Source organism: Vigna unguiculata, chromosome 6 (genome assembly GCF_004118075.2).
Source record: "Vigna unguiculata cultivar IT97K-499-35 chromosome 6, ASM411807v1, whole genome shotgun sequence".
In the NCBI taxonomy this organism is placed as follows: domain Eukaryota; kingdom Viridiplantae; phylum Streptophyta; class Magnoliopsida; order Fabales; family Fabaceae; genus Vigna; species Vigna unguiculata.
In genome coordinates, this window is record NC_040284.1 from 31,362,768 (window position 1) to 31,380,513 (window position 17,746).

General features: G+C 32.2%; 4 protein-coding genes across 4 annotated transcripts; all 4 read left to right on the forward strand.

The window, feature by feature from the left end:
* Positions 1 to 166: 166 nt before the first annotated feature.
* On the forward strand, positions 167 to 3,315 carry LOC114187235. Its single transcript, XM_028075428.1, has 9 exons — positions 167 to 455; positions 580 to 707; positions 977 to 1,024; positions 1,195 to 1,308; positions 1,916 to 1,984; positions 2,105 to 2,161; positions 2,395 to 2,535; positions 2,759 to 2,839; positions 2,940 to 3,315. The coding sequence occupies exons 1-9, from the start codon at positions 320 to 322 to the stop codon at positions 2,994 to 2,996; spliced, it is 831 nt and encodes a 276-aa protein (XP_027931229.1). The 5' UTR covers positions 167 to 319; the 3' UTR covers positions 2,997 to 3,315.
* A 1,688-nt stretch (positions 3,316 to 5,003) lies between these two features.
* LOC114188781 lies at positions 5,004 to 5,766 on the forward strand. The gene has a single exon (XM_028077421.1). The coding sequence runs from the start codon at positions 5,206 to 5,208 to the stop codon at positions 5,647 to 5,649; it is 444 nt and encodes a 147-aa protein (XP_027933222.1). The 5' UTR covers positions 5,004 to 5,205; the 3' UTR covers positions 5,650 to 5,766.
* A 3,266-nt stretch (positions 5,767 to 9,032) lies between these two features.
* Positions 9,033 to 10,264, forward strand: LOC114189013 (protein E6-like). The gene has a single exon (XM_028077712.1). The coding sequence runs from the start codon at positions 9,082 to 9,084 to the stop codon at positions 9,943 to 9,945; it is 864 nt and encodes a 287-aa protein (XP_027933513.1). The 5' UTR covers positions 9,033 to 9,081; the 3' UTR covers positions 9,946 to 10,264.
* A 3,800-nt stretch (positions 10,265 to 14,064) lies between these two features.
* LOC114188860 lies at positions 14,065 to 17,232 on the forward strand. Its single transcript, XM_028077517.1, has 3 exons — positions 14,065 to 14,241; positions 16,473 to 16,631; positions 16,813 to 17,232. The coding sequence occupies exons 1-3, from the start codon at positions 14,230 to 14,232 to the stop codon at positions 17,035 to 17,037; spliced, it is 396 nt and encodes a 131-aa protein (XP_027933318.1). The 5' UTR covers positions 14,065 to 14,229; the 3' UTR covers positions 17,038 to 17,232.
* The last annotated feature ends 514 nt before the right edge of the window (positions 17,233 to 17,746 follow it).

The following is a 17,746-nucleotide window of genomic DNA, read 5'->3' on the forward strand; positions in this document are numbered from 1 at the left end:
ATATAGAGAGAGAGAGAGAGAGAGAGAGAGAGAGAGTAAATGTGCGAATTTATGAAATTACTTTAATATGTAGATTTAAATTGGTTAAAAAGTGAGGGATGGATTAAAGTTTGAGATTTTGTAAATTTCAGTAATTCTAGAAATTAAGAAGACAATAGAAGAGAAGCAGCTGCACTGAAAAGAAGAAATTACTTTAATCTGTAGATTTAAAATAGTTAAAAGGTGAGGGATGGATTGAAGTTTGAGATTTGAAAATTTCAATAATTCTAGAAATTAAGAAGAGAAGAGAAGGGAAGAGAAGCAGCTGCACTGCATCACTATGGCGATGGCGCTGCCATACCTTCTTACTTCCATTCCCACACTTCTTCTTCTTCTTCTTCACGCTTCGCTTTCTGCTTCTGCCCAATCAATCCACCACGAAATCAACCAAATCAACGTCAAAATCTCTCACTTAGGTCATTTTCATTCAACGTTATACTTCATCTTATCTGCATCATTATAGTTCTTATATTTGCTTCTGTTCTGCATATCATTTTATGCTCATTTTGCATTTCATTCTGAGGAATAATTTCAATGCAGAATCAGTTCTCGAAGAAAGCAATAAAAGATTGAAGGAAAGTGATGTGTACCTGGAGGAGTGTGATAAGCGAGTGAATGAATTGTCAGAACAAATCCACCATCTGCAATCTACTCTCTCTACATTGAAGGTTTGTCTTCCACTCTCTAGAATGGGGGGAAAAGAGCAAAGCGTTCATTATCTTATTATTAGATTATAGATCTTTTGCTAGACCTTCTTATTCGCTTAATTTGACCTTATTTATCCAATGTATGTCACCAAGTCAAGTTCCTCTTTCTTCTTTATTTTGATAGTTTATTAATTATTATTTTGGTCGGATAATCGGAAATATATGACAATTTATTCATCATATCGATGCCTACTTATTTTTTATTTGTTTTTTATATATGATTCTTGCAGGCTGATTCATTGCTTGTCGAAAGACAGAATAAAGCTCTGGAGGAAGAGGTATTTTCCTCCAACCCAAGGCTCCTCTGGCTCTACTACTATGCTCCCTCCCCACTTCCCCTCTTACTTTTGGTTGTTCATATATTATAGCCGAAAATAATGTATAGCTTTTACTCATGGATTTAATTGAAAGTTCGACTGATTTGAGAAATAGGATTGAAAATGCATAGGTACAACTTCTTTGGCACACCTTGAGAAAGAACAACTTTGATCTTCACATTTTGAAATCTAAAGCACAAGAAACTGAGGAGAGACTAGAGGAGGTCACTTCAAAAGTTGAAAAGGTTTGTGCGTTATACTATCATTTATTATGATTTCTGTTCCATTTTATTTTATTTCATGTTTGATATACCTCATAGGAGTTGGAGGCATCTAAGAAAGCTCGTTAGTGGCTAGCTATCATTTAGGCAGTTAGATGACTCAGATGGTTACCGGAGGTTGGGCAGTTAAATAGGGGACTCACTTTTCCTAAAGTTAGATTCATTCTCTGATAATTGAGTGACAAAACAATCTTTGGTTTTAAGGGGAAACCCCTGGAAAGACTCTCCCTTTTATTTTCAAAACTCTCAGCCATTCTACTATTTCTCTGCTCTCTTTATATAATGTCCTTGTATCTGGGATTGTATGTCCTGCCAGTCTGGTAGTGGTCAGCATGCATCATCAAATTGAAGGTATAAGCATGTGGCACGAAAGTCAGTTTTGGAAAACATATAATCAATTCTAATTCAAAGTATAATGCGTTTTAGTCACAGATTTCAGCTTATATAATGCTCATTATGAATTTGCATACTTCATTTGCAACTTAACATTTTCCTATACATCAGTGAGACTTGGTTGCGATAAATTACGGGTCCTAGTATTAGTTGAGGTTATTCATCTTTTCCATTTCAGATGGATGCCATTGTGAATGAACAGTGGATTCAAGTTCAGCATCTCGAGCAGGCTCTTCACATTACCAAAGTATATACAGTTTATTTTCTAGTTATATATATTTTGGGAAACCTTAGCAGAATTACATCATTTGTTTTTTGAGCTTTATATTTATTTTCTATTTGGACACTTGTTTGTGTATGTGCAAAGGTGAGGACTCTAAGGGCCCGAAGGCTAACAAGCGTTACAAGATGCACATTCTTGAAGGTAAGTTTTAAGTGTTTTGAATATCTAGTTTAAGCGCTTCACTAATTTTTTAATGTAAAGATAATTAACACTTTATCAAGTCTGCATTGGTATTTAGTACAATCTTTCAGGGTAGTATTTCTTGTTTAAAGAGATGTGAGAAATTGCTAAAGCTTCCTGGCAATAAGCACATCTATATATTCCATTAGCCATAATTTCTCATCTCCCTTTCTTTATCATTGTTTGTTCCCTAGTTTTTCAACATCCTTCTTGATGATCTTCGGGCACTTTATTCATATGTATTTGGCGAAAGGACTGCAGTCAGTTCACTCATCTCACAGGCTATGGATAAGTTGAAGAGATGCTTTTTACTGACAAGAATGTATCACCATCAGGTCTGCATGGACCTTCTATAAGCTTTTGGTTAATAATATTAGATAGATGTTTCAAATTTGTGGATGAAAGTGATTTTTTTATTTTTTTTACGAGGATGGGAAGTTCATTCTCATACAAAATTGATATTTGAAGCTTCAAGATCACGTTGTTTATCATACTACTTATTCCGGCATGTGCATTCTGAATTTCGAATTTTTGAACTGCAAAATTTTTAACGTGTAGCTTCAAGGTTATATCAAATATCAGATGGAGAGAAATGAATTGACTGCATCTCTTGCAAATGATGAATTAGTCTTCTTCCTGGTATGCTTAAAGCTTTCAGTTTACTTATCAAGTACAAAACTTAGATGAATAAATTTGTTATAACGTGTGCAATTCTCTGACCAATGTTACATGTTTTCAGGCTTCTGCTCTAATCATCTTTCCATTAATGAGTGCTTGGATGTTGCTTTCTTCGTAATTGCCATGCTTGCAAGGTTTTTCTTTTTAATTGAACAGGAATACTGCTTTCTACAGCGGCAACTGAACTTTCTTCCAACGCTTTTCTCCTTCAATAGTGATGGTAGATTAGTGTAGTTTTGATATTGGATCAGGTTGCAAATAGCCAAGAATAGTGGCATTACGTGCAACTTTATTTCTTGTACATATCCTTCTGGAAAGTAAAACTAAAGAGGTGGATGAATTACCCGTGTTTCCAAATACAACTAGTAGGGAAAGTTACTATATTTGAGTGTGAATGATTATTGAAGTTCATGATATTTTTTTCCAGACATTTTCTATATCAAGGCATACACTAATCACAAATAATTTTCCTTGAAATTCTTTAAATGTCATAACTTCACATGCTCACATGTAATTTTATATCAATTATCATCTTATATATTCACAACATTTTCACCTAAAATCATAATAATAAAAGCCAATAAATATGATTAGTACCAACTAGAAATCATTTAAAAATAACTAAACATTCAAACAAGCAAAACAAGACATCTGGCCCTTGGCGCCATTTGTCTCATGAAAATAGGCGCTCAACGTCATAGAGTTAAAATGCTCTCAGACCTGCAATGATTTCCGATGCTCAGCTTCAATCAGCTCATAAAAGCTGGCCCTCAGCGTTGCATCAGAAAACATAATTTTTGAATTTTTGTTTTGTGATTAAGGGAATTGTGACCTATCCTATTGATCTATTTTGTAGTCCTCTTTTAGTACTTTGAGTCAAAACAATTTTTACATAAGGTGGAGCTTGTACCAAATTGCTCGGATTTCAAATTATCTCATTCACACACCAAAACAATCACAAACACTCAATATGTAATTATCAACCAAATCATACTAGATCACAGGAAGCATACATCAAAACAAATTCATCAAAACCATCCACATTTCATCTCCAAATGCAAGAAAGCGACAACATGCAAAACATCAATTTTTGTAAAAACTCATCCAACATAGATTAAGACTAGCTTTCCTTATTATGTGAAAAGTTCAAATGACTCTAACAATACCAAAACATTTCCCAAGCCACATAGTACTCTATTTACACATAGAAATAGCACTGAAATGATCACATCATACCCTTATGACCATTGATCAACATAGAACTAAACAGAAGAGTAAAAAAACATATGTCACTTCAAAGAGAGATGCATGCAAAAGTGAACAAAATTACACAAAAAGAAGAGCTAAAAATGAACTTACTCAAATGAGATTAGATAATTTAGAGAAAACTCTTAGAAAGAGATTTTAGAAAGAAGAAGTGTTTTTAAACAATAAGATCCTTTATAAACTTTTTATTTATAGTTAAACATTTTATTATTAAAATAATAGTCTCATTATTTTAAAACAGAGTATCACTTCTTAGATATTATTTTCTAGTTCTCGCAAAGATGATGTGATCAAATTTAATTATTTATAGTTTATTTTATTTATCTATACATAATATTAATATATATATATATATATATATATATATATTTTATGACATTTTTTTACATATTTGTTTAAATATGATCTTTTTTAAGTAATTTTTATTTTAAAATAAAATATCTACATTTTCAATTTTATCATCGATAATTTAAATTTAATTATTTTTTAAATTGAATAATTATTTTATTTTTTAAAAATTATTATTTATTTAAATTCAATTATATTTTTAATTAAATTCATTATTTATGCTAAAGTAAAATATATTTTAATTATTTTATAAAAATAATTATTTTTTATATGTTTTTTAACTTTATCTTTTACTAACTAATTGTTTATTTAAACTAATATAATTATTTTATTAATTTTATTATTTCAAATCTAACTGTTTTATATTTAATTTTTTTAAATTTAACTATTTATAAATTAAAATAATTATTTATAGTTAAAAAATTGATTACAAAATAAATAAAACAATTTAAAAACAATTATAAATTTATTTTTATTTTTATAATTGTAATTTGAGTATATTTTTATTAAAAAAATCTGCCAGGAAGATTTTCACCAGTTAAAAGACTAATGTTACAAAAAATTAAAACAGACATATCTTGTTTTTTGGTGTGGCGAATAATTGTAGAAAGGGCGTTGTTAATCTATGGAACTTTAATCCTTTGAAAAAAAAAAAAACCTTATCTGATCTTAGCTTCATCCTCATCCTCATAGTTGTGTGAAGGAGGAGGGCCATGGAAGAAGCACCATGGGAGCAGAGGCTCCAAGCCTTAACCCACATCCTTACGAGCCCCACAACCACCCCATCCCTCCACTCTCAATTCTTCATCGCCACCCAAATCCCCTGCTACATCAACTGGGACTACCCTCCCTTTCTCTGCTCCAACCCCAACTTTCTCACAACATGGCTCCGCTCATTCTTCCTCAAAAGGCTCTTCGGAACCGCACCTCCTCACACCTCTTGGCGATCCAAGTGTCCCTTCCATCAACCCCAACCCTTGATTCTCGCGCAGGGACTCGACCACCCTAACTGGGAACGCCAACAGAGAAGAGCTTATGTTAGGGAGAGAATGGCTCGGAAACTTCGCAAAAATGTTAACCCCGTTTTACACATTGTAATGCCAAATCTTGTGTTCTTGTCGCTTATGATTTGGAACCCCTTTCGATCTCTAGATTGATTCACATCACTTTCATTCTCTAATTTCGGACTATTTCTTTTTTTTTTCTCTTTCTTACACAATGATGGTTACTAGAAATGAACGAATGCTTTCTTTGAAGGATGCGCTTTCAGCAAACTGTTGTTATAATATTCCTTCACCCTCATTTTTTAGGAAAAGAACTAGTTCTTGTATTTAAGTCAAACTTTATTGTAGTAGTTATACTTTTAAATCGGTGAAATCAGTCATCTAGCTTTGAAAAAATTGTGATTTTCACATAGTTTACTATATCTCTACATAATTAAATCGTTGGGTCGAGTGGTTGGTTAATATAAAGAACTAAACAAAATTGGTTCATAGAGAAGCGCTTGTCTTATAGGCTAATGTCATTTGACACAGTATTGAGACATGTAGGGGAGACAAGTAGCCTCCAAAATCATTGCAACATGATGACATGTTATGTCAAAGGAGAACAATGATGTTCTCATACAACACAAAAACAAACACTTCCTTCTCATATCCAGATTTGGACTTGAGTAGAAAAATGTGCATAGAAGTTTAGTTTGGAAGTGTTCTATATGTTTCCGTTGGTGTATTTATGAGAAAAATGATGAAACTTCAAGCTCTGTGAATAAGGCAGAAAAAAAAACATCGAAGTCTTTGAAAATGGAACGTGCTTATCTTGGACTAACTCCTCTAATTGAGATGGAACGTGTTTCCCTTCGTCAACTTTGTCCTTTTTCACTCTTTTCCTTTCTTTTCTTTTTTTTATTTTCTTCTGGAAAAACTGGCCAGAAAGACTCGTATAGTTCCACCAATTACGCAATCAATTTCAGGACCATTTCACACGAAGGAAAGAAAAAAAATTGCAAGAAAAAAGGTTAGTCAATCAAGCTGGAATCTACCCCATTCAATCACTAACCAAGTCCTGGTCCCAGCTTTTTTTTTCCTTGATGGAGTTGGATTGAATTAGCTTGCGGATTAAACAAGAGTTTATTATTTTTTACACACCTTCAATATTTTAATAAATCAAATGGTCATCATCAATTCCACAGTTTTTTACAGGATTTAAGATCTAGCCACCTTACTTTTTCTTCTATGTACAATTAAAATCCATGAATGATTTTAGGTGCATCTTCTTGTTCCCACCATTGTGGGGTATCTAATAACAAATTAAAAATAAATGTTATTCAGAGGAAAGCACAGATCTCAGATCTACTTATGCCATAATTTTCTCACTTTCAGATTGTTCATCCCACTCTTTCTTTGCGTGTGATGGCTCTCCTAATTGCTTTAACTATTTACCACAAATGAAATATCTGAACATAATGAAGTATTCACACCTACACCCACGCTTTCACCCATAACATAAAATAAAAACCTCTGATTTGGAATCTACTCTCATGTGTTGACACTTCCACCTATTCTTATATGCAAGATTTTGGCAACCTATTCAAGACTTTTCTTTCTTGTTTCAGGTTAATGCCACCAATTCAGTTCCATGTAGATCCCAACTTGGCCCCACTCCTTCATTACATTTACCTACGTGAAGAAAATTCAGTAACATCACCCTCCCTAATTATTTCATAAATAGTTGTTGCCATGCTTCACGCACAATTGCTATTAGATCAGGTTAGTAACTCAACAAACCTAACAAAACAAAAAGGATAAATTCTACTCCATCACATCTTATACCCGACACACTCACAAAGTGCCTTTTATCTTATCAACTCCACGCACTTGGCTTTGAAGAATGATCTGAAATAGTACAATCCAAAACTATGCTTATTTAGGCTAAGAAACCCATTTTGCTTTTGCCACAGTTTGGGATAATAATACAACAATACTTTAAAGTGAACTCACCCTCATTTTATTTATCAAAAGGGTCTTCATTCCTCATATTAAGCAAAATCATCAATTTTAAGGTATTACTTCACAGCATCCTAATTAGTAGTTACAATGTGAGGATGTGTTAATCTCATTTTCTGTTCAGAACTCTTACTTCTTAAGCAGTGGTCTGAAAACTGGCAAAGTTTGATTGAGCAACTTAGATTTAAGCACCTAGTGCACTCTTTCTAAGAAACTTTGAAGCTAGTTGGTAGTAGTCTTCTTCAAAAACGCTAAGAAAGTCAAATTTTAAACCGTTCTATTCAAAATTAGGAAGTGTAAGTCTAACTCAGTTATAATTTTTAAATGGCAAAACCGAAAGAGATAAAAGTCTAACTGAGTTAGAGACGCTGCACTGACTTTGAGTATGTATGCACATTCACAGAGAAAGATCGAAGAAAGCTCAGTTTTGGAGAGTCACTCTCAACATAGACAAAGCATGGAAGGCACATGCAGTGTGCACCAAATGTTATTATTTTCGTGTCCTACCAACTCCTCAATCCACGCATAATTACTCGCCCAAGCCTTCCCTTCTCTCCTTCTTCTTTCATTCTTCCAAACTTTAACTCTTTTAGAACAATGTTCATTTTACAAAGGGGTTTTATTTTTGGACTGAACCGTGATCAATAACACCGTATTTTCGGTGGTAGGAATACTATGATCCATGGAGTTATGATATATGATGAATAATGTCCAAAAAGACTAAATGTGAAAGCTAACTACGGAATCTATTTAACATTAATCAATACGTCAGGTCTACCAGAACATTAACTTTAGTCTTATGCATTTTCTGAACATAGTTATAACAGCTGGTTAAAAAAATCATAAGATTAAACTTGAATAATTTCATAATGTATTATATATTTTACTTGTATCTTGTCTGTACAAAATCTATGAATAAAATACCACGATTTAATAAGGACCAAAATCTTAATCAAGTGGATAGAGTTGGGTTGCATCGTTTTTGACAACTGATATATAGCATCATCAATACACTTTATGGACCTCTCTGGATATGAATGAAAATCAAATATAGAACCTTTTTATTCGGCTGGAATCCAACGGTGTGAAAGCTACCACCTATGAATGCAATGGTTGCGTCATAATAGATGGCGCAACTACTAATTAATAAAGAGTTAGCTTGCACTAAAGGTAATCTGACAGAGGCTAATTAAATGTTAAGGATGCGCTGTAAATCTGATAACTGGGCATTTTCCCTTGCAATGATGCTGTTTTTCCATAACCATATCCTCAGTCTTCAAAATCTTACATACATAATACGATTATTAACAAAATAATAATGTAATGTGATCACGTCAAAATGTACTAACAACATCAAATAGTTACTCCATGACCACATCCTAAATGGATGGGATCCAAATATTAATCAGCTAAAGTTTCATTGAGAGAGGGTCCACACCCATCTAACTTTGCTCCATTTACACCTAATAAGTGGGAAAAAAATTATAGTGAGAAAAGAAAAGGTTTAAGAACTTCTATATAAAGATACTTATGCAACCATAACTTCTCATCAGCATAGACCATCTTCCCTCTGTTCTGTTACCAATGGCTCATTCGTCAAACTGCATTTTTTTCCTTCTCTTCACCACCCTTTTGTTGGCTCTTCAAATCTCTGCAAGAGACAGCCAATTCTTCAGTAAAGTCTCCCATTTCGACAACAACAATGTCAAAGAGACAGAACTTCCCAACAAAGAAGCACCAGAAGCAAGCAAGGTAGATCAACAACCACCTTTTGTTCCCGAGACTGAAAACAGCTATGGCCTATATGGTCATGATGAGTCAAACCAGGTTCCTTCCACCACCACAACAAAAAATTCCGATTCTTACACCACCCCAACTTCTTACCACCCCTACAAGCCCGAGTTTGAGAACAACAACAACTTTAACAACGATGCCTACAACAATAGGTTCGCGGAAACGAACAACAACAAGAATTCTTATGGGGGTGACCAAGATGAGTTAAGCGACACAAAGTACGCTGAAGAAGGTTACAACAACAACAACCAGAAGTACTACAACAACGATGCTGCCAGTTACAAGTCGTACGACAACAACAACCAGAAGTACTACAACAAAGATGCTGCCAGTTACAAATCCTACGACAGCAACAACAACCAGAACTACTACAACAACGATGCTGCTAGTCACAAATACTACAGCAGCAACAACAACTATAATGGTAACGCTAACAGGTACAATGGTGAGAAGCAAGGCATGAGTGACACAAGGTTTTTGGAAGGTGGAAGGTATTTTCATGATATTTACGCAGAAGAGAACCATCCTACTAACTACGATGATTCATCCAGGGGAGTGAACAATAACAACTGGTACAACAACAGAGGTGGCAATTACAATGGGTACCAGAACCAGGAGGTGTTTGAAGATGAACATGAGAACTTTGAGCCATGAGCTTGGATCACTGTCTAAGTGAAGAGCTCACTATACTTTTGAGTACGTACCTCTGTGGGTGTTTAATGTTTTTAATGTGCTTTAGACTCAAGAAAACACAAAGTAACAGTTTACGTTAATTATGGGGGACTTTTATTTTATTTTTTACTTGGTAGTACTTCTATTAAGTCTTGTTTCACGAATTGCTTTGTCTCTGTCATCATGATCTGGAAATATAGCTTAAAGTGCAAGAGCATAAGCAACTTTTTTGCTTATCACCTATTAATAAGTTGTATAATGTTACCTAAGCTTGCATGTTACTTTCTCATTTTTCTTCTTACCCTGTTATGTTCTCTTTTTTGCTTAGTTATACAATTATTCTTCCTTTTGTCTGTGTCTTTGGAACCAGCAAAATATGAGGGAAAGCTAGAAAAGTTGTACACAGACAAACATCAATTACTCGTAGGGAGTTGATGCAAATTGCTTACATATAGGTGGATAATTAGTGAGAATAATTTTGTGGTAGTGTATTATTCATTGATGAATGGTTAACTGGTGTGGCAAGGGAACAGAGAAATACAAAAGCTATGGGTAGTGTAGGTAGCAGAATAATTATTGATTGCGGCTATATTGCTTGGTTTGGTGTCTGTCTTTATCTTCTGTTCTGCCTCATAAATTGCACTGTATTGGCCAACCATTTGACAAAAAATAATTCACAACAAAGGGTTCCTTATAGACGAGGATACTTTGAAAGCACAAATTATTTATTTATGACGTTGAATTCAAACAAATCGACTTGTCAGTAGTTCCTCCGCTGGTTACGGTAAGGAAAAAACATGCTTTTGTGTTGGGAAAGAAGACTTTGTTGTTCTTTCGTATAAGTCGTAAATCATAATTGTAGGTTTCATGACTCTGAACTCGAGTTCACCGTGTTGGAAAAAAAAATGTCCAAATGTATCAAAACAAACACACCATATACTTACTTACTCATAATAAATCTAAAGTATGGGTTTTAGTATGTTTGTCTCCCTCAATTCGTCAATTTGGGGTACTTTTCAGAAGATATCGTTATTATTTTAAAAAGATATCTGAATTTTTTTTTTCAAATTCTGAAAAGTTTTGCATTTTAAGGGTATATTTTTAAAACGAACATATTAGGAAAGGATAAATGATTTTATCCATTATACTAACTTTAAAAAAAAACATTATTTTATTATACATTTTATATTCATATACTCTTTTTTGGTGAAACAACGAACTTCTTCATTATATTGATATAGGTCAGGGAACATTTGTTTCAAAAAATATGATGAATGATATATCTGGAAACATTATAACTAGAATGCTATCCTTAGACACATTTAAAAATATGTGTAGTTAAATTTCGATAGTCTCCTAAAAGGATTTTTAAATAAGTAAAAAAGTAAAATTACATTAGGGTTCAAAACAATATACAGAATTTGATGCATACAGGAGATTCTATTTTTCATGGAGGTTATTTTTTAGTGCCCCTGTTAAAGATGGTTTGAAAAAGGAAATGAAAGACGTTTGGCATCAAGGGAGGAGGAGATGAGAGTAAAATTGACTTTTCAGAATTTTTTATTGGGTGGAAGAAGAAAACATGGGGTGCAAGAAGAAATCTCCCCATACTAAATTATGTACGAAAGCCCATCTTTTTTTTTTTCTTCTAATTGTTGAATGAACGATTGAGAAAGTAAGTTGAAACTCACCCATAATTCCCTATAAATATAGGATTCGTTATAAAATACCACTATTGATAAAACAAATTGTAAGATTTTAGTATCTTCAAATATCTATAAAAGTTTGTGTAAACCTATAATAATTTATTTGTAATCTCCATTCTTTTGGGATGAGCTCGAAGCTCTTAAGAGATAATGTGAGAAAGTCAATATTTATAAGAGCACTTTATTATTTAAGTTTCTTTGAGAAAAACTGGACTCAAAGACATGAAATAAATTATCAATCCATTAGATAATTTTCGCCAAAAAAAAAAAACACGTACATCACACTGTCTAAATTGAGTTTAATATTTTTAAAATCACAAAAAAAAAAAAGTAGATTTGAAAGAGATTAATAGATGAATCTAAAAGGATGAAGACACAAAAGTGAGATTGTTGTTTTGATAGTTGAAAAAAATAGAAGTAAAGACATTTGAAGATATAATTTATGAAAATTTGTGAATTATTTAATAGATAAGATAAAAAAAACATGTTTTAATACATAAAATTATTATATTACAATTTTACCCTTATAATTAAAATTAATATAAAATTAAATATAATTGTTATTATTATTATGATTATTAATATAATAATTATTATTATTAGTTTTAATATTATTATCATTATTTTTATTTTAATTATACACAGGATTTAACATTATTAATAATTATTATTATTATAATTATTTAATTATTTTTCATGTGTTTCAATTTCACATTTGTAATTTTATGTTATTATTGTTGTTATTATGATTATTATTATTATTAATAAAATTTATTATTTATTAATAAGTTATATTATTACTGTTAATTATTATTATTAGTTATTAAAATTAATTATTATAAATTATTATGATAATTATTAATATTAATATATGAAAAATTGTTAAATTTTATTATATATTAGTTTAATTTATAACTTGTACACATTAAATTATTTAATATATTTTATAACTTAAATAAGTAGATGAGATTATAATAACAACCAGACAAAAGTTAGGAGTAAATTGGTAAAATAATATGTGATGATGTTATTTTTCTCGTAAATTTTCTTGTTACAAGGAGATGAGTTTCATCCCTCTTCCCTTTAAATTCATCTTCATAAATTCTCGCGAATCCCTTAAAATAAATTAGGTATATATTTTCCTTCTTTTTCTCTTAAATAGTACATCTATAAAAGTAAAAAGACCCTTAAGAATAAAAATAATAAATAGCATATTAAGCATAAAAATTAAGATAAATTATTATTTTTTCTTATCTAAAAATTTAAAATTATATGTTGCATTCTTAATTTCATTTCTATAATTGAATTGCATTATTTATGTGATTCTTTATGTGTGTAGCATACACATATTAGACTAAAAATACAGATATAACTACATGTACCAACCTTACGTGATCGTTAGAAACATAATTATTAATAAGTCTTTTTTAAGATCTAAAACCTTAATAAAACAGTAAATTTATAAGTATTTTCATTTTTAAGTTTGTTTTGAATCATCAACTCAGATGGAAAAAAAAATTCAGGTAGGAGAAAGGACGTAAATCATGTAAAAATACATATTTAATAAATGTCAGCAGTGTACAGATAATATTGAGATTTATAAATAAAAATATTAATTTAATCTATATTTTATAGAAATTTAAAATGCAAATAACCAACAATAATAGGAAGATCAAAGTGTCGTACGAAACAGTATTCTGGGTAAACAAATTTCAGTGTCGTGTAACATTGAACATAAATTTCAGTTGCGTGTTGCTGTAAGAAACCACTGATTACAAACTGTGAAGTAACCTGTTCATCGTTGTTGACCTACTACTTAAGCGATTTTTTACCAATCAATGGTGACAAAAAGTGTTTAAAAATCCAACACTTTTGCTAATTAAGCCACGCCACGCATAGATCGAACATCTTCCCAACCGTTTTGATGTCTACTTCTCCACCAAACTCAAAAGCTAAATACCCCGTAAAAAAATAACATGCAATATTCTCTTCAATCACTTATCAGTTACTACACCCCTTTTAATTTTTCTTCACTGATATCTGTTAACAGTGTTAAGTCCTTAGAAATTTCTAAAATGGCAGTAAATTAAAGGTTTATTCCAACCGTATGTTGCTCTAATTATTATTATTATTATTTATAACTGTTTGTTATGTAAATTCTTTACTTTCATTTTACTTGTGAAAATTTGAATTCTTGGGATAAAATAAAAGGGTTCCATGATTCATTTCATATACCTTTTTATAGTATTGTTTTTTATTCACCTCTTTCTTCTATTAGACAGATCCTCTATGATACATTTATCTCTCTTGGTTGTACCGTGTATTTTACTGTACAGTAAAATTATATACATATAGTCTCTCAAAAAATAAAGCTTGGTTCAAGTAATGTAGTGCAGGTCCAGTGGGACCAGGTTCTTAAATGTCTGATGTTTAAGGAAGAATACCAGTTAGGAGACACGTAAATTCACCACTGCTTTTCCAATACATTTTTTACTTTGCTCTCAGTTCTCTCTGCGATCATCATTTTCCCATAAACTTCTCTCGGGCAGGCAGAGACACCATGCTTGCAGAGGTACTAATTCTGTGCTTTCCTTGTATTTTTTGAATAAATAAGAACAAAGATTTTCTCACATTGTCCCTTATTTCTTCACTTTCTTCTCGCATTCAGCATCTCCCGTCCCCATATACTTCCTTTTTGACTGGTTTATCAGTTGTTTCACTTTTTTTGTCAGCGAAAGATCAATACATTTTTTGGGGTCTGTTTAATGCAACTCGATCCACAAAATGTCAATGTGCTGGTCTGTCAAGTGTTTATTTAAACTGGAATGAAACTGAACAGCCTCTGCTTTTGTTCTCTGTGAATGCTTAGTCCATTTCCTGCAGTTGATAAGAATCATTCTCAGGACACGGATTTTTCTTTGTTTGATCTTTTTATATTGTTAGTACTCTTGATTGTTAGAATTTATGAAATGAGAATTGAATTCCTGCTATTGTGTGAGTTTGTTGTTGGTTCTTCTAGGATTTGCCATGCTTTGAGAACAATTATTTGAAAGTGATATTGCATGTCAACCGAGATGCATAGTTTGTATTTTCTGAATGGATTGATACGAAAAAGAAGATAAATGTGTCCACCAATTTGTAGAAAAATTGAATTTTGCAATTGGAATGACACCCAGAAAAGACCCCATTAGTGTATTTGGTTACCGCCATAATGCTAGTAGTTGTGGATTCAGTAGACACATGGATTAACGTTTCATTAAAACCATCAAAGTTTGCTGTCCGAACTTAATGTTAGGAATGTAACTTGAACTGATACATCAGTCCTAATTTTAATGCAGTACAGAAAAAAGAGAGGTCCCCTATCAGTATGTTAATAATAATTTGATCATTTTAGTAGCTAAAGAGTTATAGCAAAGAGAGAGGCAGATAAAAATGTTCATTTTAAGCATAACATGTCATAATTACATGGTGTAGGAGTAGTTTCACCCAAGTGTCTGCCTCAATGTAAAAATTACATGTGCAACCATCCATCTTATTTTGAGTGACTATTTTTTTTATATTTTATATTGTTGAGTAAAAAAGGCTGAGTGAGTTGCACATGAAGTGGGCCAAATCTAAAAGCAAGAGAGAACAAAATAAGGAATAGTTTAAGATGTACAAAAGGAGTGAGAAATATATTTGAAAATATCTGGAGAAATCAACCCATAAGCTGAACATCGGTCATTTGCTAATTATGCCGACACTTCAATCTCTCTCAATTTTTCCATTCATGTTTTTCTTTTACCATTTCACAGCGGAAAACAAAGCCTCAGTTAGGTATAACGCTGATACAAAAACTAGAAGGAACAAGCAAACACTTGATGCTTTGATTGTGACTTGTTAGTATTATTTATCTCATACTCTTTTACTTAGGTGTTCTAACTTGGCACTATTCTCCAGTCGTATTAGTATTTCACTTTGGTAATCTGGGTAATAAAGGTTAACATATTAAAACTCTAATTCTAATTAAACAATAACTTCAGTAGCATATATTGAGCTCAATCTAAGTTTTGTATTTCTTATTATAAACAAGGATTAGTGTGTTCGGAATTTACTGTGATTGAACTTACCCACCCAGTTGATCAGAATGAATAGTCTGAACCTTGGAATCTATAGACAGAATCCAATATCTTGCTGACTTGATTCCTGTATGTGATTATTTTTATGGATATTCTTTATCAGTACAAAAGCTTATGGGCTTTAGAAAAAATAATTTTAAGACTTGACCAAGTCTGGTAGGAAAGAGTTGCGGTGTCATATGAACTAGGTTCCTGTAATATATTCTTCTACCACGAGGAGGATAGTAATAGAACACCAACAATGTGAAGAATATGACACTGTTTCTCTTTGACTCTTTACACTTACTGAAAAAGTGGCAACAATGGTACCTTCCATATTGTTCTACTTTTTTTTGGTTCAATATCTATTGAATAGAAACACGATTACAATTTCTCAATTCAGTACAACTTCTCCATTTCCCCCAATTGCTTTTTTTCACGTAATTAGGAGAAACCGACAATATCCTATTCATATCTTTGACACTTTACTACCCATTTTGTTTACTCTTCCAAACTAGATCCATTGTATATTTTAAAGTTCCAACAGAGGAGATATCATTTTATTCATCAGAAACTTAAATCTCGACCTCGTTCTTTTGAACATTCTTGTAATTAAGGCACTGAATTTTTAGGACATGCACAGATGTTTTTCTGAAGTTATTTAAAGTATCTAATGTTGGTAATTTCTACTGTCATCTGATCTCAGAATGATGAGATGCCAATTGGTTGGCCACTTGGACTTGGCTTCTTGAACATGAGACTTAGAGTTGGGGAATCCTTCCCTACAGCTTCAATGGCACCATACCAATTGCACGTGCCATCCACCAGTTTCTCTTCATTTTCATCCTCTAACCTAGATACAGAGGTACTCTATTCTTATTCCTATCTTACGGTTGGTTTCAAAATCTGTTTTAACTCGTTATTCAATGAATGCTACTATTTCATAAATTGGTTAAATAAGTATTATCACTCTTGTTATGGAGCAAGAACAATTATAATGGTTATTATAGTTTATTACTGCAATGCTTTTGTTTTGCAACAAGAAGTCGACGGCATCGTTCTTCCAAGACAACAGTGTATCCCTTGCCCAACTGATTGGAGTTAGAGCAGGAGAAAGAGGACGCTTGTACTTCCCAAACTCACGGTTTGAAGAAAGGAAAAAGAAATTAGCAAAGGCTTCTACTTCTGATGCCTCTAAAATGGATATGTCTCGAGTCATTTGCATACCCTTGCTAAAAATTAGGAAGAGTAAGAAGAGTTCAAGGAACTAACTACAACACCACTGCACCATTTCCAAAAACCAATTCATAAATTTGTTGTTGCTCCTAGTCAAAATCGAGTGACGATGACCAGTTATTTCAGTCACTTTTTCTTTACATCACTCATTTGAACTTTCTCAAGTTTGTTGTGTCGTTTTTTCATTTCATACCATAGCAAATTAATAAAAGGTTACTTGTATTTTCTTATTGAGTCCTTTCTTTATAACAACTAGTTTTCACCGTATGCATATGAAGAGATGGTGAAGTATAATTTGGAGTGTTGCTAAAAGCTTATTGGTGGATGGAAATTTGTGGGGTGAGGAATCGAAATTTGTGGAGTGATATCATGGGCACTGAAGCCAACTACATGAAAGCTGGAACCCATATCATCAGAAAGTACATGCACTTAGGACCATTCGCTACACAGTTATTGCCCTTTCTACTTTCCACAACAATATCATTCTATTTTCTATCCCGATTTAACTTCTCCCACTGCATATGTAAATTTCAACTTATTTTAAACCAATCATTTTCTCCATTTAGAAGAGATCAACATATTACAGTGCATTAGTCAATAACAATCACTTTTGGATCGTACAATGAAAAGGTTACTTATGAATTTCACATTTTAGAATTTTTTTCTTATGCAAATTATGATTTTTGTATTGGTCATCTAAAAGATATTTTTAGATTATACAACTTCAAATATTTCTTTTATGAA

Coding starts and splice junctions, on each gene's coding strand:
- LOC114187235 (XM_028075428.1), top strand. CDS start 320: ATGGCGATGGCGCTGCCATACCTTCTTACTTCCATTCCCACACTTCTT. Junction 1,025..1,194: donor ATAAAGCTCTGGAGGAAGAG/GTATTTTCCTCC, acceptor GAAAATGCATAG/GTACAACTTCTTTGGCACAC. Junction 1,309..1,915: donor TCACTTCAAAAGTTGAAAAG/GTTTGTGCGTTA, acceptor TTTCCATTTCAG/ATGGATGCCATTGTGAATGA.
- LOC114188781 (XM_028077421.1), top strand. CDS start 5,206: ATGGAAGAAGCACCATGGGAGCAGAGGCTCCAAGCCTTAACCCACATC.
- LOC114189013 (XM_028077712.1), top strand. CDS start 9,082: ATGGCTCATTCGTCAAACTGCATTTTTTTCCTTCTCTTCACCACCCTT.
- LOC114188860 (XM_028077517.1), top strand. Junction 16,632..16,812: donor CCTCTAACCTAGATACAGAG/GTACTCTATTCT, acceptor TGCAACAAGAAG/TCGACGGCATCGTTCTTCCA.